The sequence below is a fragment of the Bombus affinis genome, chromosome 5 (assembly GCF_024516045.1).
Source record: "Bombus affinis isolate iyBomAffi1 chromosome 5, iyBomAffi1.2, whole genome shotgun sequence".
Classification (NCBI taxonomy): Eukaryota; Metazoa; Arthropoda; class Insecta; order Hymenoptera; family Apidae; genus Bombus; species Bombus affinis.
The window spans coordinates 5,468,490-5,493,650 of record NC_066348.1 but is presented as its reverse complement, the minus strand read 5'-3'; the positions used below and the strand labels follow the sequence as shown (position 1 = coordinate 5,493,650).

The window sequence follows — 25,161 nt, the reverse complement described above, 5'->3', positions numbered from 1 at the left end:
ACAGATACTGTTAAAAGTTAAAAGACGAAGCAAGTGATTTTATAATAATCGGGTTTTCTCTCATCTTAGTTATTTCAAATGAAATTTTAAAGTTTTAATTCAGTTTAAATTCAATTACTTAAAATTCGTGTCTTCAACGTAACCCTAGTTTCGATTAAAAAGATAAAAATGATTCTCAAATTTTGCTAAAATTTAATCAATAGTAATTTGATCTATAATTGACCATTAGTAGTAGTATATTTTTCACGAATAAAATGTTCTCGTTTTAAAGATGCCTGTTTTTTTCATATACCAAGTCCAGTAAATGAGTCTGTTTCAGATTTATCAATTTACAGAAAAAACATTTCAGTTACATATATGAACATTTCATAGCATATTAAATATGTATTCTAGATACACAAATGATTTTTCTTTCATTGTCTGATTGTTCAGGCCTCTTTCTGTTTTGCCATTTTTAAAAGAAGCATATTGCTTCACGTTGGAGTATATAACTTTTCGGTATCTTTATAAGTTTAGTACAACGAGTCGTACGTCTCTTTTGCAAGACTCTAAACTGTATATGCAGTGACAATAGCTTCATTTCCCATTTCTCGTTCCAAGTTAAACAAATGTATCTTTGATATCGAATGTTACTAGTACGGATGCGAATTATTGTACAATGTTTGTGCTGATAGATGTAATCGTTTTCAGCTTAATCAGTTGATTAATTTTTGGAAGAAGACTATATCAATCAGTACAAACATTGTACAATAATTCAATACTAAGCTAAGAACCACACTAATACAGTACAGTTTGAATTACGAAAAGCTACGAAGAGAATTTTGGATAATCTAAACTGGACTACAACGTGGGACACCCTGGGACACCGTACGACACCATGGAACACCGTGGGACACCACTCGTCCAGTGTGGATCTCCAAAATCCGCGAAAAGAATTTTGGATGATCTAGACTGGACTGCAACGGGGGAACCGTTGGACCAGTTTGGGTCTCCAAAAGCCGCGGAAAGAATTTTGGATGATCTAGATTGGACTGCAACGTGGGACATCGTGGGACACCGTGGGACTCCGTGGGACACCGTGGGACTCCGTGGGACACCGTGGGACTCCGTGGGACACCGTGGGACACCGTGGGACACCGTGGGACACCACTGGTCCAGTTTGGGTCTCCAAAAGCCGCGAAAAGAATTTTGGATGATCTAGACTGGACTGCAACGTGGGACTCCGTGGGACACCGTGGGACACCGTGGGACACCACTGGTCCAGTTTGGGTCTCCAAAAGCCGCGAAAAGAATTTTGGATGATCTAGACTGGACTGCAACGTGGGACACCGTGGGACACCGTGGGACACCGTGGGACACCGTGGGACACCGTGGGACACCGTGGGACACCGTGGGACACCGTGGGACACCGTGGGACACCGTGGGACACCGTGGGACACCGTGGGACACCGTGGGACACCGTGGGACACCGTGGGACACCGTGGGACACCGTGGGACACCGTGGGACACCGTGGGACACCGTGGGACACCGTGGGACACCGTGGGACACCGTGGGACACCGTGGGACACCGTGGGACACCGTGGGACACCGTGGGACACCGTGGGACACCGTGGGACACCGTGGGACACCGTGGGACACCGTGGGACACCGTGGGACACCGTGGGACACCGTGGGACACCGTGGGACACCGTGGGACACCGTTGTACAACGTGGAACACCACTGGTCCAGTGTGGATCTCCAAAAGCCGCGAAAAGAATTTTGGTTGATCTAGACTGGACTGCAACGTGGGCATCGTGGGACATCGTGGGACACCGTGGGATAACGTGGGACAACGTGGGACAACGTGGGACAACGTGGGACAACGTGGGACACCGTTGGAAACCGTTGGACACCGTTGAACACCGGGGGACAACGTGGGACACCGTTGGACATCGCGGGACTCCGTTTATTGCGTGCGTTTTAGGTTTAATTAATCGTAAGATAGATCCTATGTTACGTGCATTGTGAGCTCATTCTGTACAATGACACTTATCTAAGTTGGTACGAAAAATAGAGATCTCGTTTCCCTTGATTTCCTTGTTTACCATACTTGAATAATTGTACCCACGATTTATCGGTTCGCGATCGCTCAGTTCTTTCAAACTGTGGCGTGACGTACTCGCCTGCGCCTATTCCGGGTGCGTGCGGGTCAACGTGCATTAGATAACTCTTTGGATTCGTAAGACGGTCCAACGAACACCTCAGTCTTGGTGATTACTCGATGACTACTCGACGTTTGCATCGCGTCACGAGAGATGTCGTCGCGCGGTGATGTTTGCGAATCTGTTGGGGATTCATTCGCGGATCTGCTGCCTTGTCCGATTGGTACTTCGGTACTTGGTCAGGGACCTGCAATTTCACGTCCTCCGTAATCCTGTTCGGCCCCGTGGGAATGGGCCCCACTGTTCAGTTGAGGCCATGCCTTTGTAATTCTGTTCAGCGGCCCCTCCCCGGGTTCCACTTGTCAGTTGGAGTGTGTTAATTTGCCGGCCTATGTGCTTGGATCTCCAGCGGATCACTGACATCATCGGTCGGCGCCATCGACCACGACTCGTGTAAGTTTCGAACGGCGAAACGGGAATCTACTTACGGTTAATTCTTGGGCTATCCGCTGAACCTTCGGGTTATCTCGTGTACGGGGGTACGTCACGTAGGTTTGTTAGTTCTTTCGAGAGATCGCGATTTCGTTTCTTCCGGACGCACCGCGGTTTTTATTTCACCGTCGGATTGTTCGGGCTTCTTTTCGATAGTGTCAGTAACTTCATCTTTTTTCCTTCGTTCCAAGTTAGACAAATGTATCTTTGATACGGAATGTTGCCGATAGGGTTGCGAATTATTGTACGATGGTTGTACTGATCGATGTAATCGTTGTGTGTGAGATATATGTTGCGTTGTGTAGGAGATAGATATTGCGTTATGTAAGCTTTGTTTCATGTTTGTAAATATTTATGTAAGCGCTGCGTTGGAGATATATGTTTCGAAGTAAGGCTACGAAACAACTATTTCTTTACGCAGGCCCATGGTCAAGTAGAGTCGGAACCCGACCTTCTACCAATTGGTTGAATGTCGAGATCGATGTGTAATGTTAAATAACCCATGGGCGGGTCTCTTGCGTAGTCACCTCCTCGTGGTGAGACCTGGTAATTGGCATCGTTTTCTAAAAATTAATCAGTTGATTAATCTTTGGAAAACGATACCAAGCTAAGAACTACGCACCAGTCCAGTTTGGGTCACCAAAAGCCGCGAAAAGAATTTTGGATGATCTAGACGCGTCAGGCAGCAAACGCAACAAATCACAGTCATGCTACAACTGCTTACAAACATGCTAAGCAAAAAATAAAGACGGACACGTTGTAAATAGTAGCCTGGAACTCAAACGACCTACAACAACGGACCCTTGAAACTAAAACATTCCTGTACAACAATATTGACATATTACTTGTTTCAGAAACACACTTCAATCCAAAAAGCTACATGAAAATACCATACTACACCATATATGATACCAAACACCCCTCAGGAAAAGCGCACGGAGGAACTGCAGTGATAATAAGAAACGATATCAAACACCATTTACACAGCCAAGTTAATAAGGAATATATACAAGCAACCACCGTTACAGTTCAAACTAGCAGCAACTACTTCCAGTTGTCAGCAGTATATGTACCTCCGCGACACAAAATAACATCACAAATGTGGGAAGAGTACTTCCAACACTTAGGGGACAAGTACATCGGGAGACTACAACTCAAAGCACACGCTATGGGGATCAAGAATTACTACACCTCGGGGTAGAAGCCTGGAAAAATACATTAGAAGCAATAACCTCAATATATTATCCACAGGTAGACCGACATACTGGCCGACAGACCTGAACAAAAAACCTGACCTACTTGATTTTGCAGTTACAAGGGGACTAAACACAAACAAACTAAAAATAACACCCAACCTCGAGCTTAGCTCCGATCATACACCCATAATAATTGAATACAAAAACAAACCAATACTTTATAGCAATCCAAACCACCAAATGGCAAACTTTGAAAGAAATAAGAAATAATATTTGAGAGCAAAATAAACTGCAACATCCGATTGAAAACTCCCGAACACATCGAACAGGCAGTAGCAACATTGACAGGAACTATCCGAGAAGCAGCAAAGACAACCACTACACCTGAACCAACCAGCAGACAAACAAAAACAATTCCGTAAGAAATATTCGAAAAAATTAGAGAAAAAAGAAAAGCAAAAGCAAAATGGCAAAAACATAGAACACGAGAAAACAAAAAACACCTAAACAAACTTGCAAAGGAAATACAAAACAAAATAAAAGAGCACAACAATAACGAATTCACAAACTTCATAGAGACACTCTCTGCACACGAGAACTCCAACTACTCCCTATGGAAACCGACGAAAAAAAAATAAAGAAACCAATAAAACCAGTCCTAGCATCTAGAAAAGCAGATAACACATGGGCAAGAAGCAACGAAGAACAAGCTGAAGAATTCTCCAACCACCTTTGCAACACATTTATACCACACAATATCAGCAACAGCAACCTCAAATGTCATACGGATGAGGATGCACTAGTACCTCAACTGACAAGGAATACGCCATACCTAAAACAACAGCACAAGAAATTAAAAACATAATCGATAAAACAAAAAACAATAAAGCACCAGGAATCGACCTAATCAATGGCAAAATCTTGAAAAACCTTCCGCCAAAAGCGATAAAACTAATGACAATAATATTCAATGCAATACTAAGAATCCAATACTTTCCCAAACCATGGAAACAAACACAGATCAAAATGTTACCTAAACTAGCTCGAGGGCCCGTTATAAATCTTAAGATTTAGTTAACTAAAGTCCTTCAAATAGACAAACAGTCTTTGTTCCAATTACGGGAAGTTAGGGGAAATCTATTTTCTCACGAACGGCGCCTCGAAATTGACCAATTAGCAGCAACGCCAATTTCCCTCATCTTCCAAACGAAGGCTTTCCTCGACGAATCCGAGGATCTCGTGTCCTTAGACACACCATATATTTTTTCTCCTGTGGCATCATCGGGACGGAAAGTCATTCTCTTGTGCGATTTCATCAACGAAAAGAGTAACGTCTTTACGATCAGTGAATATTTCACGTTTTGTTAACAGAGAGTCAGACTTAGACTTTGTGAGAACGTACATCTATCATCCCGTTGACCGCGGATTCGTTATCGAACCTGAGGTCATTGTCATTAGTGTCGCGAGCGCCTAACCGCCGGGGTTAATTGTTAAGACTGTAACATCTTCATTATTGTAATAAACTTCACCTGTGTTGTACCGCACCAATGGCTAGTTTCCGTGAAGATTCATTTGACGCCCCTAACTCCAACCCTAATCATAACGTGAACCCGACATATATTAATATATATATACAATTTCATACACGATATATATACGCGAGCGATTTCGTGCCTAACAAAATATTATAATGAAATATCTTAATGTTGCTATGAAGGCTTGAAATATTTTTTTAAATTTAATTCATTACTATTAGAATTAATGCTGGTGATTGTTCGTTCTTAAAACCATAACTTTTAGAATTTTTTCGACCGCGATATTTTCAATCTTTTAACAGTAATGTAGAATTTTACAAATATTTGAATTTCATTTGCATGAAGCAAAAGTTCATTCACGATCATCGTCACGTTTCTAATCAAAAAATAATTTATGCGCATATCTTTTGGTTCACTATGTTGCGAATTACTATCTTGTAGGAAATAACAGATTCTGCTAAAAATTAAGAGACAAAGCAAGTGATTTTATAATAATCGGGTTTTCTCTCATCTTAATTATTTCAAATGAAATTTTCAAGTTTTAATTCAGTTTAAATTCAATTACTTAAAATTCTTGTCTTCAACGCAACACTAGTTTCGATTAAAAAGATATAAATGATTCTCTAATTTTGCTAAAATTAGATAGTAATTATGTATAATTGTATATACAATAGTAATTTGATCTATAATTGACCATTAGTAGTAGTATATTTTTCATGTATAAAATGTTCTCGTTTTAGAAATACCTGTTTCTTTTATATACAAATCCATCAGTAAATGAGTTTGTTTCAAATTTATTTTTTAAATATACTAAAACATATTTGAATATTCCATAGCATCTTAAATATGTGGTATGCTTAAGGCTCAAAAGAATGAGAGAAATAAAGGAAGCGAACAAAGGAAAGAAAGAAACTAATATTATGAAATTATTATTATATAACTAATAATATAATAATAATAACTAATTATATCCTTATATCAATCAGGGAATAATTATATATATTTTATAGAATTTTACTAACCTTTCGCAGATTGAGTTTGTTTCAGGATCTTTTGTGGTCATCTCTCATCATACTCTATTACAATATCCCTTCCCTTTTCCTTTATTACATTTAAATTATTACTTACATAGAGAGTAAGCAAATATTTAGATTTTTATGTAAATGTAATTTATGGTTAGGTAGACTGAGGTTGAGGTTGTAATCTAAGTAAATGGGTTAAGATGCAGGTAGTAAATAGGTAGAAGTATAGGTAGTAAGAAGTATGGTATGATAGTGTAAAAGCATGGCATTGTAGAATGTACATATTGTGTATTAGTTAATTATATATGGCGCATATTTCATCTTATTCTCCTGTTCTTTTCGTTTAACTCTTAAGATTTAATTTAATTTTTAGATTTCATGTTTTCATGAATCCTAGTCAGGTTTCTAGTTCTTGCGTCGGTTTTTCTTCTTAAAGCTCCTTTTGCTGTTTGTTTTGAACATTATGCAAACACACACCAAAACGAGCATTTATTTGATGATGGATTATTAAGATTTTGTTTTGCAAAAGGAGGGTGGATGGGTTGCGGATAGGGTGGGTCTCCATTCGCAGCACCTCCTCGTGGTGAGACCTGGAAATCATTATTATTTGATATATAATTACTAATTGTATCACTATACAGCAAAACAATTAGCTGTATAATTGGTATAATTATTAATTATATGGCAACTAATATGAGCTAATTGGCTCCGACTCTGACTAGGTGTCATATCAATGCATCTATGGTATATTACATTAGTGAAATATAATTCAGATATAATTGGGAAGTGTAATTAATAATAAGTACTTTTGGTATTGAGTAAAGTATAAATAAGACTGGAGTATTCTAGAATTAAATAACTTCATCCAAACCATCGTAGGTGTAGATATCAATTGAGGATTAAAATCTTAAACCTAAGGAAGATTTATCAGTGATCTGAGCAACTTTTAAGAACGATTCTGATGATTAGATTTTTAAAGAGAACTTTTAAAGAGAAGCATGTTTACACAGAATTTTAAAGCGTGATTTTAAAATATGATTTCAAAATAAAATAAGCAAATTTTCTTGCTAAATGATTCGTTATAAAATTAGAAAAAAATTAGTCTAGGTTGCTTCATTTTTCTGTTGAATTGAATTCAGATATAGAGGCACCAACATGTTTTTCAAATGTATCTACTTGACAAATTCTTTTAAAAATACTAGATCTTCTAAAATTTTTCGTTACAGTAATGAATGATTATAGTAATAAAATAAAATTTCAAGTTCTTCTTAGAATCAATCAATCTGTAGTTAGGGATTGTAACAATTCAAATGAATCGCGAAAAAACTACGATAAAATTCATTAACTCCAAACATATTCTATACATATTTATTTATTATACCCCTTTACAATTAAAAATACTCGAAGAAAAATGCTTCTACGATTTTCCATTAGGTCATAGCGATAAAACAGAAATAGAGTAAGAGTTATAAAATAGCACCCATTACACAATTTCAAATTCTTCTACACTCGCTTTGTTGTTGTTTGGCAAACCCCAAATTTTATAGTGATAGTTTTTCACCAGTGAAAGAATATCATCCTGAAAAAAGACAAAAAAGAACCGGAAGAGAAAAGTGAACGATTCAAGTGAATCGCGAAAAATTTTAACAATATACAGAATGTGTATATCTATTTTATAATTAGTTAGAACTAAAATTTTCCTTAGCATACATATGCTTCACTCTTCAAAACGTGAAGTTTCCTATCTTAAAAAAAAAAAAAAAAAAAAAAAAAGACAGATATTTACGTCCGACATAACGTTTTTGCAGCTGTTTTAACAGTTGATTAACGAACACGAGATTAAGAATATTTATATTACACATTTGCGCGTATATTCACATTCAGCTGAAAAATCGTGAGAAATGCTATAAAAGACGGATATTCGTATTACTTGTGTATAACATAAAAATGAGCACAATAAAGTTATCAGTGATATTTCTCCTCCTCGAATTTACGAATCTCTCGTTACAACACGAACAAATTCCAAAAGCCAAAACAGTTTTAGGAAGCGTCAGTGGTTATTATAAAAAGTCTCGATCTGGGAAAACCTACGAGGCTTACGAAGGTATCCCCTATGCAGAAATTCCTGTTGGAGAACTTCGGTTCGAAGTACGTACAACGATAACGTTCATATAAATTAATATCAAAATACATACTACACTTTCAACTATCACTTTATATAATATAGTATATACGTATATAGCATAATAAAATATATGTATATCATAATAGAATATTTGTCAATATTTTAAGTACTTCGTGAATTTACAGCCACCCAAACCAGTGCAGAAATGGGAACACGAATTACCTGCAAAGAAAAAGGGTTCCATTTGTATACAGCATCGTACTAAGCCTGGTGCAGACGGAGATACAGTTTCAGGCTGTGAAGATTGCTTGTACATGAACATTTATGTATCAGTTAGAAATAATAGTAAGACTTTATTGCCAGTAATGTTTTGGATTCATGGAGGAGCCTACCAATTTGGTACTGGAAATGATCTAAATGAGAGTCATTTAATGGATAAGAGTATTGTATTGGTTACGTTTAATTTTCGTGTAGGACCTTTCGGTAAGAATAGTAAATTATGAAAGATATTTTTTGCGGTTCAAATTACATTCAGTATTCCGTCCTAAGGTTTCCTTAGTACGGGAGATAATGTAGTATCTGGAAATATGGGATTAAAGGATCAAAGCATGGCACTGCGCTGGGTATCCGACAATATTGAGAACTTTGGAGGTAATCCGAAAGATGTAACTTTAATCGGTTTCAGTTCGGGAGGCATGAGCGTTCATTATCACTGTCTGTCACCTTTGAGTGCTGGTCTATTCCAAAGTAAGTTTATTAAGTATATATGTATGTATACAATATGTTCAACTTAAACGTATACAGACTATTATTTTTTGAATTATTGGCAAAAATTTTCATAAGGAGGTTGTTTGATTTGATAGAGTAACTTTAATTTGAACAGCTGAATTTTTAAATTTTTGGCGCGATAGCTCAATAAATAACAGCGCGCTATTCATTCAGACCAAAGATGCTTTATAATTGTACTAGTCTTTAATTTTCATATCACTGTATGATACTTATCTTTTCTTGCAATTTCTAGGAGGTATATCTATAAGTGGTACAGCACTTAATCCTAGGGCACAAACAAAACGAGCTCCAGAGAAAGCTAAAAAATTGGCAGCGGCAGTGGGATGCCCAACAGATAGTAGCAGTAAAATGATTGCTTGTTTAAAAAAGCGTCCATCACGACTCATATCACAAAACGTCGACAAGCTTCTGGTAAATTGTATAGTTTCAAGATTGAAATTTTATCTGTTTAACGTGTTTACGACTGAACTTTTTGTTGATACTATGTATTTATATTATACTAAGTACATGTATTATAGAAATTATTGTGATGTTCTTTCTCTGTAGTTTTTAATTTGCGTTTTGCAATCGAAATAGATTATACGTATCATAGATGTGATATTATTATCACAAAATCCGTTACATAGGTTTGGTTGAACAATCCTGCTAGTCCTTTCGGACCAGTTGTGGAGAAGCAAGGATCGAGTCCTTTCATTAGTCGTTCTCCAATTGAAATTATCACTTCAGGTGAGGTTCAAGATGTTCCCTGGATTACTGGAGTCGTTGGCGAAGATGGAATATTTCAAGCTGCAGGTCTGATTTCGTGTAACAGTAATATTATTGAAATTATTAATATTATTAAAATATTATCCAAATAAGAGTTTTACTTGCACAGATTTTGTTGAAGACGATGAATTATTGAAAGAACTAAATGATAATTGGGACGATATCGCGCCATACCTGCTTAATTATAACGATACTGTTCCGCTTTGCGAGCATAAACAACTGGCGGAAAAAATCAGAAAGTATTATTTGGGATCAAAAAAAATTGACCGTAATACAGTGACGCCACTGATACAAATGCTCAGCGACCGATCATATGGTGTTGGCATGGCGACAGCTGTTAAGTTACATGCGAAAGTTAACAAAAATCCAGTGTGGAGTTATTACTATACATACAAAATTAAAGAAGACCTTAGCTTCACGAATAAACTCGGTAATTTTGTTGCGCTATTTACTATAATTACAATAGAACTTCATTTATTGGAACACCTTTTTATATTAATAAATAGAGTATATTATTCTATGAAAACTAGCAGTAGACTTATAGTGAACAAAAATTAATAAATTAATAAAGAAGAAGTTTGTGAATAAATATCTCCGAAATGAACTCTTATTATATGAGATCTACATCTTTAATGAGTTCAAATAAGTAAAGTTCTATTATAACAGCGGAGAAAAAATGTGTGGAGTAATATATATATGTAGAATACATGAATAACAGGGGTAGGCCATGGAGATGATATTCATCTTGTGATTAATAAAGACGCTTCGAATATAACAAATTCAGAAGACCTAGCAATGCAGCAACTTTTACTTGATTTTTACACTTCTTTTGCTATTGAAGGGTATGTATGAGTTTGGAAATACAATTTATGTATGATTAATTTTTATTGTTTGAATATCACGTTGACAAAGACTTTGTAATTATATTAGAAAACCACGTGTCGGTGATGCTAAATGGCACTCATTAAAATCTGGCGAGGATAATCTTCATTACTTACACATAGCTGATGCAAAAAATGTGAAAATGGAATCTAATGGAAATTTTGCGCAAAAGAGCTTTTGGGATACAATAAATGCTCAGGAAAATTAATGGTTGCCTGAATAATTTTAGTAAAGGAAGAAGTAAAGTAAATATACATATGTATAATGTCTTATCTTTTAGTCATAAAGAACATATTTTACATTAATACATTATTAATAAATTTGATTTTATAAACAAACATGGTGATACAAATATATTTATAACTCTAAATAACGAAGTAGTCCTATAGATATTTACATTGAATCATTCAGAAAAATATGCATATTTTCATAATAACATAGATTAGTTCTTCCAATATTCATATGTATATTACCGTTTAATTTGTTAAATCTTCTTATTTATAATTTAAAAAGTCAAAGATAATTACAAGGAGAAAAAACTACATTTGACATTGGTCCGTATCAATATGAAATAAAACAAGATGTTTTGAAACTAATGGATATTTTATAGATACTTCTTCGATATTCCATGTACGTTATCTTGGATTTCTGGATATTTCCGATTACAGTAATGTGCAATTATACTAATCTTTCCTGATAATATGTTGTCTTTCAATGTTTATTCGCATTTAAATTCTAACATTTAGAGTTCGTATTTTTTAAACTTTTGCATTTGAAGATGTAAAAAGAAAAACACGCCTGTCACGTAATATCAGTTATGGAGATAGGTTGAGAAAGATATAGGTTCAATTGAAATTGAAGCTTTATTTTTATGTTGAATGCACGAATTATTCAGCTCTTACATCTATCGCTTTATCCACTTTAATTATTTGTTCGATTTTCTCCTATAGTATTACCAATCTGCAATGTAAGTAGGTTTGTCTTTTGATTTAAATTTCAGTCGAACTCGTAATGGATTTATTATAATTAATTTATACTAATAATGTTTCAGTTCTGCAACCATATATTTTTTCTCATATAAGAGAGACCTTTAGATATGTTTACGTTGTAAAGGTTTGAGAAAATAAATGGTACATAAGTTATTTATAAATGTCTGTTCAATGATTTTTCAGTGAATCTATACGCAGTACGTTGAAATCTAACAAGATTTTATTGTAAAATATTATCTACAGCAAAGATATATTTTTTTAATGCCTACTTCTTTTTAATAACCGATACAGAAAATACAGTACTGATTTGAAAAAACATTCACACATGCTTATCGAAAGTTATGGCAAAGCTAATAAAAGGTTGACCGTCGCACCGAGCGTTTTAAAACAGTTTTAAAATGGACACGATGAAACTACCGACCGTTTCACTTTTCTTAGCGTTTGTGAATTTTTCATATCAAGATGACCAGACTCCAATAGTCAATACGTCTCTGGGGAAAATTCGAGGTTGCTATAAGGAATCTCGCCATGGCAGAAAATATGAAGCTTACGAAGGCGTCCCCTATGCGCAACCTCCAGTTAAAAAGTTTAGGTTCCAGGTATGTTGAACAATGTCTGTAAGAAAATAAAATCTTATTCACTATGACGCAATAAAATAATAATAATGTACTACGAACTTTTAGCCACCTCAACCTGTAAAACCGTGGGAAGGCGAACTACCCGCTATAAAGAAAAGTTCAGTTTGCACACAGTACGTTATGGCTTTTGAATCACACGATGACAAAGTTAAGGGTTGCGAGGATTGTTTGTATATTAACATTTACGCGTCTATTAGGAATGGCAGCCGTACTTTGTTACCGGTAATGTTTTGGATTCACGGAGGCGCCTTCCAGTTTGGTAGCGGAAACGAAGCAGACGAAACACTCTTAATGGACCGTGATATTGTGTTTGTCGCGGTTAATTATCGTTTAGGACCATTCGGTACGGTGGCTAGTAATTAAAGCAATTAGCAAGTAATTAGAAAAAAATTAAAACTAATTATTGTATTTGTTTAAGGTTTCCTTAGTACAGGAGACAGTGTAGTACCTGGAAATATGGGACTAAAAGATCAGAGCCAGGCTTTGCGTTGGGTGCATGATCATATCAGTAATTTTGGTGGCGATCCTCAGAAGATAACTATCTTTGGCATGAGTGCGGGTGGTGCCAGCGTTCATTATCATTATTTATCACGCTTAAGTGCTGGTCTTTTCCAAAGTATGTAATTACCTTTCTTTGTATTATCGTCGAATTAATATGAGGGACATTTTATTTTATAATTTACATAGATGGAATATCGATAAGTGGAGTGGCACTCAGTCCTTGGCCACAAACGAAACATGCCCTGGAGAAGGCTAGAAGATTGGCAGCTCTTGTAGGATGTTCATCAAACAAAGTGAAGAAAATGATCAATTGTTTACAAAGCCGTCCTGCGCGAATTATATCGCAGGCTGTTGGCGACTTTATGGTGAATTCTTTACCATTCTTTGTTCTTGATGTCGTACAATTACTTGCAATTATATCCATTTTTTTGTATTCTTTCTTCCTATCTTGCTTTTTTATTTTTTGTATAAAGCTCGAATCTTTAATCACAGTATTGGCTGTATAATCCCTTCACGCCTTTCGGGCCAGTTGTTGACAAATATGGACTCAATCCTTTTATCACTCGTTCGCCAATCGATATTATCGTTAGTGGCGAAGTATACGATGTTCCCTGGATATCTGGAGTAGTTAGCGCAGAAGGATTATACACTACTGCAGGTCTCATTTCATTTTCATAAAAATATTAACACTATTTTGATTCATTGTATTGCATTTGTACAGAATTTATTACTAAGGACAATCTGCTGAAGCAATTAAATGATTATTGGGATGATATTGCGCCATATTTACTTGATTTCTATGACACTGTACCTATTGATCAGCAAAAACAAGTAGAAGAAAGAATTAAAAGTTATTATCTGGGGTCAAGAGCAATTAACAAAAACACAATTTGGGAAATAATAAGAATGATGGGTGATCGATTGTTCGACGTTGATTTTGAGAAAGCTGTCAGGTTGCAAGCAAATATTAACAAAAGCCCAGTGTGGACCTACTATTACAGCTACAGAGCAACACACAGTGTTAGTGAAATCTTGAGTGAAGGTTCGACAGCAAATTTCGGTAAGTTTTGTATTTTATAGTTAAATTGGCAAAGAAATGTAATATTTGAAATGGTTTAAATTAATTGAGTAGTCATTTTGTAGGAGTAAGCCATGGCGATGACATATTTCTTGTACTTGAGTCTTTTATCTCAAATGTTACTAAACCAGAAGATTTAAATATGCAGCAACTATTAGTCAACTTCTATACATCTTTTGCTGCACAAGGGTAAATAAATCTGAAATATTTCTCAAATTAATGCATACTTTTTCTTTAAAAAATCTACATTCTAACGATGAATTTTTCAACATTTCAGAATGCCACGCGTCGATCATGTTGCATGGCCACCATTAAACCCTAATAATACTAATTTTCGTTACCTACATATAGCTAGCCCAAGAAACATAAAGATGGAAAGTAGTACGGATTTTGCGCGTAAAAACTTCTGGGATTCGATTCATTTTAACGAAAACAAAATAGATTCATGAACGTAATCAAGAGGGAGTGGATGGATTAATCTGAAACTGTTTTCTTCTAATTATATCATTAATATTTAACGAAATTATTTACAATCTACTAAATGTCTGTATATTAAAATTCAAGTTTTAAGCTCTCATTATCTATTAATGTATATAAATATCATCATATTTCACTCAGAAAAAGAAATTCAAAATATTGAAAATTATTTATAATTATTGAGCTATAACATAAATAAGTTTGGCCAAATAAAGATAAATATTGAATTTAACTGAACTTACTGAAGTCACAACCCAATATTTAGTTCAAAACTTTCATAATTCGTTGATGGAGTCAATGTATTCGACGCACAGATTTATATGCAAGTATTGGCAAAATTATGCCGCTCCAATCAATCAGAAAATAGCGATGCTTGTTATTGCAGGCAATTAAAAGACAGCGATCCTAAGTTTTGACACGAAATGTCATTGTTTCGTCGTAGTGAAGTATTAGCATCTAAGCAGGTTTTATTTACGTATATTTCATTTGCGTAGTATTGCTATTTTCTTACTACTTTGTTACTATGCTCGCTTTTAGTATTTGTATTTGTAGTATTTTTTAAATATTTTTAGTATAGTAGTTTGTGTTTTAGTTAATGTACCTGTTAGCCCACCACTATATTGGGCAAATTGCGGTTTGTTATTAATGTTGTGATTGGTTAATATCGGTCTAAGTTAGAATGGCGAAAAAATGCTGACTTTGACTTGAATTAACGTTGTAAAAAGGTGCCGACTTCGGTTTGAATTAGTATTGCGATGAAATGATGATCGCGTTTGATGCAGTGTTGTGAATTATAGGATTATATAACTGTTCTTAAAATTTGTTTATTGTAAATTATTGTAAGTTCTTAAAATATTTTGTTGGAATTTATTGTATTTCTTTGTATGTAAAGTTTAATTAGAAAGAATTCAATTTTTAATTAACTTTGTAGTGTTATAATTTGTATATATCTATATCATTTTTCTGCTGTGATATTCTCTCATCGTGATTTTTTTAATTAACTGATAGTCAGATTATTCAGAAATAGTCAGTAATAGTCATACATCAGCACAGCAGTTATCAACACAATTGCACCTGATATCTTATCATTAGTGTTGTGCATTTTTAAATATGAGTGTATGTTAGTATTTATTAGTGTTACGTAAATAATTAACATACTTTATTGTGATTTGTCATTTCGGGAGTATCTATTTTTCTATATTTTATCATGTTTTTTTTTTATGAATGCTATATTAATTAATATTTATTAATTGTAAATATGACAAGTACTTTTCGCAATTTATTATGGAAATTTTTCATGTCACAGATAAAAGTAAAGTGGTGTTGCAAAATAGATGAATAGTAATTAGAAAGTTATCTAGTAAATCCAACGTGCAAAACTGTGACGATTAAATTAATAACATATTATTGAATATTATTCTATATGAAATGCAAAAAGTTTTCGTATTTACTGTTGAATATGCTACATATAAATTATTTAAATAACCTATTTTTAAATATATTAATATAAAACATATGCTTAAAGCTACCTTGAATGTACTATTGACTTTGAACGATAATATGAATCATGTACGATAATTTTTTGGCTTTCAATGCTTATTCATACTAGTATTAACATCGAAAAAAACGAATACAAAGAAAGATAACAAAAAGTAATACGTTTCCAAATTGTGAAAAATACTAATTATAGAATAACATTAGTTATGTCTGAAATTACATTTGATGCATGTTTCATGTAGGAATGAGTCAGATCTTACGATTAATGTTCGATTTTCTGCTACGATATTGTCAATCTAAATTACGTATCTGATTTAAGATCCCTCGCACAAAATAATAGATTGCAATTAGTTTATTCTAACGACGATTAAATTGTGAAGATCTGCTCTTCAACCATATCTTTTCGCATACAAAACAAATTTTTAGATATTTCGTACGAAGTCAGTTTTCAGAAAAGTGAGAAAGACTAACGTACATTTGTCATAAAAGTTTAAGTAATAGTGGGATCTCTTCATGTGTATAATCTTTAATAGTATGATGTTAATTTCTTAGTTAGAATTTAATTGCGCAGTTGTAATGGAACTATTATATGAATAACTCATTAAAAATTAGGAAGTTATCTTGAAAATATGCTATCTACAGAATGCACGCATTGAATAATGTAAATGATAATAAAACCAATCAACGCAATTTATTTAAATTAATATATATTTTCTAGCAGTGAGTAGTTGGATCATTTTCTTCATATTTCGTTTTTTTAGTGCAAGTATTTAAGATTTAAAAATGTTACGCTATTCGTGTTTTAATTTCATATATATATATGAAGTGTATATTAAGAAATTTTTTAATTTTTCTCAATAATTTCGCTATGCCTTTTTTCCAATTTTCTACTAGAATAGAATGTTCGTTTACTCAACTTCAAATACAGAGAGCGAAAATTCTTATATTTCCGATGTATTTATATCATCATCAGAATGCGAGCGCTAAATATTTACCTTGCACTAATAGCATTGTGCGGTACTTAGCCGAATTCCGGTGAAAGTTTCACATCAAAATTGCGACTTGACTCCAATGAATGCATTGCCAGCCGGAAAAATGCTGATAGTAGGAGAAAATGCTCGCTTTAGGAAAGATTATGTATCCGCGGTATTTATTTCTTGGCTTGTGCATCACGGCAGAACAATGTTTCAATCATTTATCGGTAATTGCTCAATCATTGTTCAATTTATGTATAATATATTTTGATACTATATTTTGATAAAAAATATACTATATATTAGAGATATACTACTATACTATACTATTTATATATGTATTCATGTACATGCTTTACATATTGATAAATCGATAAAAGTATATCGTTAATTTAAAAAGTGCATTTTCATATGCTTATCAGCAGTTGTGTGGAGGTTATAAAACGCTTGCTACCGACCAGATATGTACGTAATTTCAAAAGGAACACAATGGAACTATCAGTTATCGCTTTGCTCCTGCTGGGATTTGTGAACTTTTCGTGGCAGAATGAGCAGGCACCCAGAGTCAAGACGTCTCTTGGGGACATACGTGGATATTATAAGATTTCTCGACATGGTAGGAAATACGAGGCGTACGAAGGTATTCCCTATGCGCAACCGCCTGTTGGGAACCTTAGGTTCAAAGTACGTAGAACAATCGTGGAAAATTATGTCAAGAAACTAAAATTCTTTTGATTAACGAAACGTGATACTTAAATAGAATATTGTGAAATTACAGCCACCGCAGCCCGTGCAAGAATGGATAAATGAGTTACCCGCTGTGGAGAAAGGTCCTGTTTGCACCCAACATGTTGTATTATCTACCCCTCAAAATGGAGACAAAGTTACGGGATGTGAGGATTGCTTATATATGAATATTTATGTACCATTCAGGAATGGCAATGAATCCTTGTTACCAGTGATGTTTTGGATTCACGGAGGAGCTTATCAGTTTGGTAGCGGAAACAAAGTTAACGAAACGCTTGTAATGGACCGTGATGTTATCCTGGTCACGTTTAATTATCGTCTAGCATCCTTCGGTAAGGACAATAATGGAAAGGTTTTATTCCAAAAATTTAGTATTAATAGTACCAGCTGACTACTAATTTAAAAGATTTAACTAATGTAATAAATTTAAAAGCCGCTTGATTTTTCATTGATTTTGTTGGTTTACTCAAATTGGTAGAACTTTTTGATCACGAAAAGCTAAAAGTATTTACATGTTATACTTATAACAAGATCCAGAAAATATGTTTGTTTAAGGTTTCCTTAGTACCGGCGACAGTGTAGTACCTGGAAATATGGGATTGAAAGATCAGAACGTCGCTTTGCGTTGGGTGCATAATCATATTAGAAGTTTCGGTGGCGATCCGAACCAAATAACTATTTTTGGTTTGAGTGCAGGTGCAAGCAGCGTCCATTATCATTATTTGTCACGCTTAAGTGCTGGTCTTTTCCAAAGTACGTGGTTATTTTTCTTTATATTATTGTTGAGTTAATATGAGAGAAATTCTATATTTTATATTATATATTTTATATCTTATATTTTATATAGGAGGAATATCGATAAGTGGCGTGGCACTCGATCCTTGGGCACAGACAAAATATGCTCCTGAAAAGGCTAGAAGATTCGCAGCTACTTTAGGATGTCCAACACGTAATACAAAAGAAATGATCGATTGTCTCCAAACTCGCCCTGCGCGAATATTATCGCAAGCTACTGGCGAAGTGGTGAATTGTTACTATTTTTTCATCTTGATATTGTACAATTACAATTATATTTATTTTCATATAAGTTTCGAATCTTTAATCACAGCCTGATATTTATGCACCTTTTGGACCAGTTGTTGACAAATATGGACCCGATCCTTTTATCACTCGTTCGCCAATCGATATTATCGTTAGTGGCGAAGCATACGATGTTCCCTGGATTTCTGGAGTAGTTAGTGAGGAAGGATTATACATCTCTGCCGGTCTGATTTTATGCAATAGTAGTATTAATTCTATGTGTACTGCCACGTAAAATACATAGTTCTTTTCGAGTAGCATTCGTTGGTAATGATCAACTGTTGAAGCAGTTGAACGATGACTGGGATAATATTGCGCCATATTTGCTTGACTATAACGATACTCTTCCTCTTAATCAACATAAAGAGGTTGCGGAAAAAATTAGGAAGTATTATTTGGGATCTAATCCTATTGACAGTAACACATCATTGTCGGTGACACATATGATAGGTGATCGGATGTTCAGCGTTGACTTTCAGAAAGCTGCCATTTTGAAAGCGAAAATTAACAAAAGTCCGGTGTGGACTTATTACTACAGTTACAGATCTATGCATAGTTGTAGTGAAATTGTGAGTGGTGGTTCTACCAAGAACTTTGGTAAGTTACTTTATAATCTCGTGATTATGGTATTAATAAATTTTAATATTATTATTATTTCATATTATTATACTATATATTTCTGAACTTAAACCTTACTAGAATTTATTAAGTTAATATTTTTCTCTTAAATTCACCGGATGGATTAGGGGTAAGCCATGGAGATGATGCATTTCTTGTGCTTGATACTAGAATTTCAAACGTTTCGAGGCCGAATGATTTGGAAATGCAACAAATATTGCTCGATTTTTACACGTCATTTGCTATAGAGGGGTATTTTACTTTAAATTTTTACTTTTTCTTTAATTATCTCGATTTGCTGTTTAAATATATTCTTAATAAAAATTTCAAAATACAGTAAACCACGTACCGGCGATGTTCAATGGCAAACATTAGATCCCAATGAAAAAGAATTTCAATATCTTCATATAGCTAATCCGCAAAACATAAAGATGGAAACTAGTAGCGACTTCGCGAACATAAACTTCTGGAATACGATCGATTTTAATGAAAACAAAATAAGTGGGCAGGAGTAACAAAGAAGAAGTAAATGAACTTAGCTGCTATTTCCTGGCTATTTATTTTTAGCAAAACTATTAACCATGTATGTGAAATAAATCAGCAAATTTTTTAATAATTACTGCATGCAACCAATTATGTTGTATTATTTTTGAATAATGTTTTATTCAAATATTCCTTAACTCGAGCCATTAATATCCCCTTGTAAGGGAAGGTAGTGAGAATCAGAGAGTAGATCGAAATTAGACATACAAAATCGTTTATTCTATATAAAAGGACACTTTATACTAGCACGTACTGTCAAATCTAACCTACTTCCATACAGTCAGAACCACCGAGATACCCTCGGCTCGCTCGTTTCTTTATGTATCACATATTATTACACATGGCGAATAACTGATAATTATGCTGATAATAATGGGGATAACTGTCATCGTGGTTCTTCGTAATTGATTACAAAAATGAAACAAATAAAGGGTGGAGGAGGAAAACTAAATGAACGAACGAAATGAAAGAAGAGAAGACAGAAAGAAGAACTACCCGAGAAATTTATCACGAGCATTTTGAGTATATTCGCGTACTGTGCATAGTTAATATTCGTCTCGCTATTTACAGCATGATCAATTCTAATCTACAATTCGGCTTCCATTGAAAATCGATTTCTATAATTGAAGAACTATCGCGACGCGGTAAACGTTCGCGCTAGAAGACTATTGGCACCAGATAAAAATTGGTCATTCTGTGTATAAATATCATGTATTTATATTTATATATATCTATATTTATATATATAATATGTATAAAGGTGCGTGGTTCATTTGCGTTGTCAAAGAACACGTTCGTCAGCCGCGACGGATTGATCAATTGTGACACGACGGGGAAGATTTTTACCAACGCTGAGCACGCAGATGTTAATTACATGCATCCTATGTGTTCACCATAATTAATATATCTTACGTTACAGTTACACATCTATATCATATAAACGTACCGTCGTAACAACTCGATACTCGTTTTACCTTCGGTATAGTACGAGCCACGATATAACGAGATTGTAAAACTTGTTAGTAGTCGACAGTACTCATTAGTCAGTAATCATGGTGCTGAGACGAAGGAATTGATAGAAATACGACCACATAAGGACCCACTGTCATGGCCATGTATGTATATGTATGTAATACATGGGATAAAAATTTATATTTACATATATTAAAATCCCTCTTTCTGTTTTTCAATATATTAAAGTACTAATTTATATTTTTAGCTTTTTATTTAATAATATTAGATGATGATTAATAATGATCTAATTTCTAATTATTAAAAAGTCATTTAATTTTCTACTTAATAAATGAAATAGATTAGTCATAGTTCGCCATTTGTTTTTATTGTGTAATTTTGAATTTAGTATAGGGTTCTATGTGGTTCTACCTACAGTCCCAAAACATTAGTCGATAAAACTATTCGACGATTCAAATTACGACCTTGTTGCATCTTAGCCCGTATAATATACTATCGCTATGAGTGGATATTAAGATAAATACTAGGCTCGACTAATTACTAAAATCGTTAGTTTAAAAAAGAGCCGATTCGATTGCGCGTAAGTACTGAAATTATGATTGGTTCGTACGCGAGAAACGTGTTCACGTTTAATCGCAGGGGAAATTATATTTGAAGATTGTCGAGCTCTGTTAGCTTCAACGTTTTTATAGAAAGATATTGTGTTATCGTACTTTTCTAATAGACTGCATTTATGAATAGCAATAAAAACTTTCATTCCTCGAATAGATAGCGCAAGGTGGCCACCCGACCGTGTTTTAATTATAAAAAATATATCATTAATACGTTCATTGTTGATTCGATTTCCACTACCTGTAATGCCATATGCTAATGAATCATTTTCATTTGAGTCCTATTTCGGCATCATAAAACTTTACGCATGCGTTCTTCACGAGACTATCCCAAAAGCTTTTTTCCAAATTTTGAGACTTTTAACATGATTTCTTTTTTCATGTCATTATCATACACAAATAATTATTTTAGAAAATCTATTTCTATATCGTAAAATTCAAGTATTTGCTTGATATGAATTGTTAGGAAAATATCTTAAAAAACGTACAATCCCCTTATGTATATACTGTAAAGGTAGGTCAATTCAGATATGCATTGAACGTCTCAATCGACTAACCTAGATTCTAGATCACCAACCAAATCGTTCATTTTGAATGTTTAATCTCATTAGTCATGCATTGGTTCATGTACAAAGATTCTACTTTATTTTAAATGCTCCTTAAATATTGGTCTTTGGACTAAATCAACGTATAGACAGTTTAGATATAAAGAAGGTTTTCGTGAATTCTATGTATTTTAACTTTATTATCGGATGTGTTTACGTATGTAAAGATAATCTTCGAGACAGTGACAGTAATAATATGGCCATTTATATCACGATCGAGTTGCCATTGGAAGCACTATGGTTACACTACGTTCTCCTAATTCTTTCCGGCAGAAATTTTTTCCCTATTCATACTCGTGTTTTTCAGACCGCGTTTACTCGCGAATGTTTCACGTTCGATTGTTTGTCCGCGAAAATTACGAGCTAAATTAACGAACGCATATACAGAAAAGCATTCGACGGGATTCGCTTGAAGACAGAATTTTTTCAGGAAGACAGAACTTTAATACGTGTGGTCTATCGTTTGTATTATAAATTACAGGGACAGCTATCTTGCGCGGTACTTTCTGCGATAATAATAGCGTTCGTTTTATTACACCTAAACGGCCCCAAGTTCCGGAGTCTCAAAGCGTTTCTGACAATGTGTTCCACATTCGACTCCTTGTATACGTGAACGAACACTTTCCGCTTGTTCCTCGGGTGTTTTCCACGCGGTATGGCTTAGTAAAATGGGTATCAAATTCTAATTGACTGTTTACGGATAAATCGCAGGAGTGAAGTGGTGGACACGTTATATCGTAGAACCACAATCCCCGCGACACTTTGAGACTAGAGAACGAAGAACGATCATCGTATAGATATAATTAATATGCTTTCATACAAACGTATAGAACATCGTTAAGTGTTATTATTTTAGGGGGTACAGTGTGTATAAAGAATCGTATAAATGTATATATTTATATTTATATATATATTTATATATATATGTATAATGACGCCAGCTCGCCGGAGAAGCAAATTCGCGTTCGGTCCTCCGCGCGAGCCGCTGTTTGAGCTTTGAGATACGCGTACCTTTCGTCTTGTCTTTGTGGCTTTTTCTTTCTTTTCATTTTATCTTTAAAACATATAAATGTACCATGCACACAGACGCACGCACACATACAGGCGCGCGTGCTTGAATACGATCTTAGCTTATTACACGGATCTATCGCGATAAAGAAAGGAATTTACTCGTATGTGCAATTGGTGGAATCGACATATTAAACGACGACTGACGTCGCCTTGAATCTCAAACTCTAAACATTATAAAATGATATTTCAAATTTATGTATCAAAAGAATAACAAGTTATGTATGTCTGGAATCTACATTCTAAATTATATGCATATTGTAGAAACTTTTTCAAATATATCGCAAGAAATAATTTTCAGTTGACATGGTGCGTTTAAATTTTAATGCTTAGTAATTCTTATATTTTTAATACGTCTTTTCCACCAACTCTATACATTCGGTGTATTATCGCGTTCGTGATTTATAGGAAGACGAAGGATATTATAAAAATTCTATAGAGGAATGTTGTTGCGTAAAAAATAGTTGGAAGAAATTATTGACTGGGAAGTTTGTCATGGATCTGCGGCGTTGATATTTCTAGTATCTTATCGATCGCATTCGAACACGCGTGAACGTCAGCAGACGTGAGTAGATGTGGACTGATCGTTAGCGCACGACGCGTGTCAGCCATGAAACGATTTGGATCTATCGCGATCGTACGGCAGATTGCCTTGGATCATCGTTGTTCAAGTTTCTACAGTGGTATTACAAGAGCAATCTGCTACGTGGCGCTTACATTTCTTGTCGCGTGAATCAAATTCTCACGCATTCGATCGTACGCGGGAAATCAACAAGGCTTTATGCTAAGAAAAGGATCTCGTGGTTATCCCTCGTACAATCTCTGATATTGCTGTTACAATGTCACTGTATAGGAAATCGTTTCGTATGTACCAAGGTTCGTATATTTTCTTCGCTTTTTTATCTATTTATTTCTTTTTTTGGTCGCGTTCGACTGAAACGCATTTATCGTTTGTATCCCATCACCACATTTAATTCCTAACGACGATTCCTTGAGAATATTAAGCTTCAACGACGATGATCGTGGCTAAAATTAGCGCCGTGTTTGGCTGTCACGGAACGAAAGTTTAGTGCCGCTGTTGTCGGCACTGACGAAGGCACAGTCATAAGTCTCGTACGTTCAGCAACTTTTTTTTCATTAATCGCTTTTTCTCTTCCTTTATAACCATCGTTTTTACGTGTAAAAAAAAAAAGAAAAAAGATAATGGCGTAAGACATGGAACTATCACGAAATATTTCTCCACTAATATCCCTTTTCGTTCCACTGGTTTGCTTGTTTCTGTTTCACGTTTGGCACTAAAAACGAGCCTTGTTTTACATAGCTAAATTCTTCGTTTCTTTCTTTTTTGTTCCTTTAGTCCCTTCCATTACACGTGCTCATCGATCTCTCCCTCTCTCGCGCTCTCTCTCACTCTCTCTCTCGTTCTCTATTCCTATCTCTATCTCATTCTTCCTCTCTTTTTTTTCTCTTTATATAACATAATATAATATTATAATATAAACGTTTACGGTTTTGGCCACTCAGTTCGTGATCGCCGAAGCACATTACAGTCTGTGTTTCCGCGATATTTAGATAGTTTAGAATATTTTTAATTCACTTTTATACAACACTGATCCTGCTCTAGACTTCCTTGTGCGTATGTTTGTTCGACGGATCCCCGGGATCGTGTTGGTCGGCTCATCTCCTCCTCCTGGCCGTAGCTGCTGCGATCATTTGCCTCAACATCGGCTCCGGACTACACACTCGTGGATCACATTTCATGTTGCCATCACCACCGCAACTGAAATTCAAAATCGTTCGTTTCATTAATATTA

At 34.8% G+C, this 25,161-nt stretch overlaps 4 protein-coding genes and 1 long non-coding RNA gene across 12 annotated transcripts in view; 4 read left to right on the top strand and 1 right to left on the bottom strand.

Annotated features, from left to right (window-relative positions):
* Window positions 1-970: 970 nt before the first annotated feature.
* Window positions 971-5,375, top strand: LOC126916702 (uncharacterized). Its single transcript, XR_007710711.1, has 2 exons — window positions 971-3,886; window positions 3,947-5,375. It is a non-coding gene; the product is annotated as an uncharacterized LOC126916702 (long non-coding RNA).
* Window positions 5,376-6,083: 708 nt separating this feature from the next.
* Window positions 6,084-11,363, top strand: LOC126916696 (venom carboxylesterase-6-like). Its single transcript, XM_050722746.1, has 8 exons — window positions 6,084-8,536; window positions 8,699-8,996; window positions 9,063-9,260; window positions 9,535-9,713; window positions 9,929-10,094; window positions 10,177-10,497; window positions 10,786-10,909; window positions 10,998-11,363. The coding sequence occupies exons 1-8, from the start codon at window positions 8,336-8,338 to the stop codon at window positions 11,155-11,157; spliced, it is 1,647 nt and encodes a 548-aa protein (XP_050578703.1). The 5' UTR covers window positions 6,084-8,335; the 3' UTR covers window positions 11,158-11,363.
* Window positions 11,364-12,200: 837 nt separating this feature from the next.
* On the top strand, window positions 12,201-14,864 carry LOC126916695 (venom carboxylesterase-6-like). Of its 3 annotated transcripts, XM_050722743.1 has the most exons (9): window positions 12,222-12,537; window positions 12,622-12,689; window positions 12,774-12,919; window positions 12,995-13,192; window positions 13,264-13,442; window positions 13,570-13,735; window positions 13,799-14,137; window positions 14,221-14,344; window positions 14,433-14,864. In XM_050722743.1, the coding sequence occupies exons 1-9, from the start codon at window positions 12,337-12,339 to the stop codon at window positions 14,602-14,604; spliced, it is 1,593 nt and encodes a 530-aa protein (XP_050578700.1). In that variant the 5' UTR covers window positions 12,222-12,336; the 3' UTR covers window positions 14,605-14,864. The 3 variants fall into 3 exon arrangements, with proteins under 3 accessions (XP_050578701.1, XP_050578699.1, XP_050578700.1); XM_050722742.1 differs by having other exon boundaries at window positions 12,221-12,537; window positions 12,622-12,919; XM_050722744.1 differs by lacking the exon at window positions 14,433-14,864 and having other exon boundaries at window positions 12,201-12,537; window positions 12,622-12,919; window positions 14,210-14,344.
* A 2,702-nt stretch (window positions 14,865-17,566) lies between these two features.
* On the top strand, window positions 17,567-20,181 carry LOC126916694 (venom carboxylesterase-6-like). The gene is made up of 8 exons (XM_050722741.1): window positions 17,567-17,787; window positions 17,882-18,182; window positions 18,406-18,603; window positions 18,698-18,873; window positions 18,959-19,115; window positions 19,189-19,527; window positions 19,677-19,800; window positions 19,886-20,181. Exons 1-8 carry the CDS (start codon window positions 17,593-17,595, stop codon window positions 20,061-20,063), a joined length of 1,668 nt encoding a protein of 555 aa, XP_050578698.1. The 5' UTR covers window positions 17,567-17,592; the 3' UTR covers window positions 20,064-20,181.
* A 2,218-nt stretch (window positions 20,182-22,399) lies between these two features.
* Window positions 22,400-25,161, bottom strand: part of LOC126916688 (titin-like) — a 60,811-nt gene continuing 58,049 nt past the window's right edge. For all 6 annotated transcript variants that reach the window (XM_050722717.1, XM_050722721.1, XM_050722722.1 and 3 more), the window contains one exon: window positions 22,400-25,127. In XM_050722717.1, the coding sequence (XP_050578674.1) occupies window positions 25,025-25,127 (103 nt within the window). In that variant the 3' untranslated portion in view covers window positions 22,400-25,024. The remainder of the gene's footprint in view (window positions 25,128-25,161) is intronic.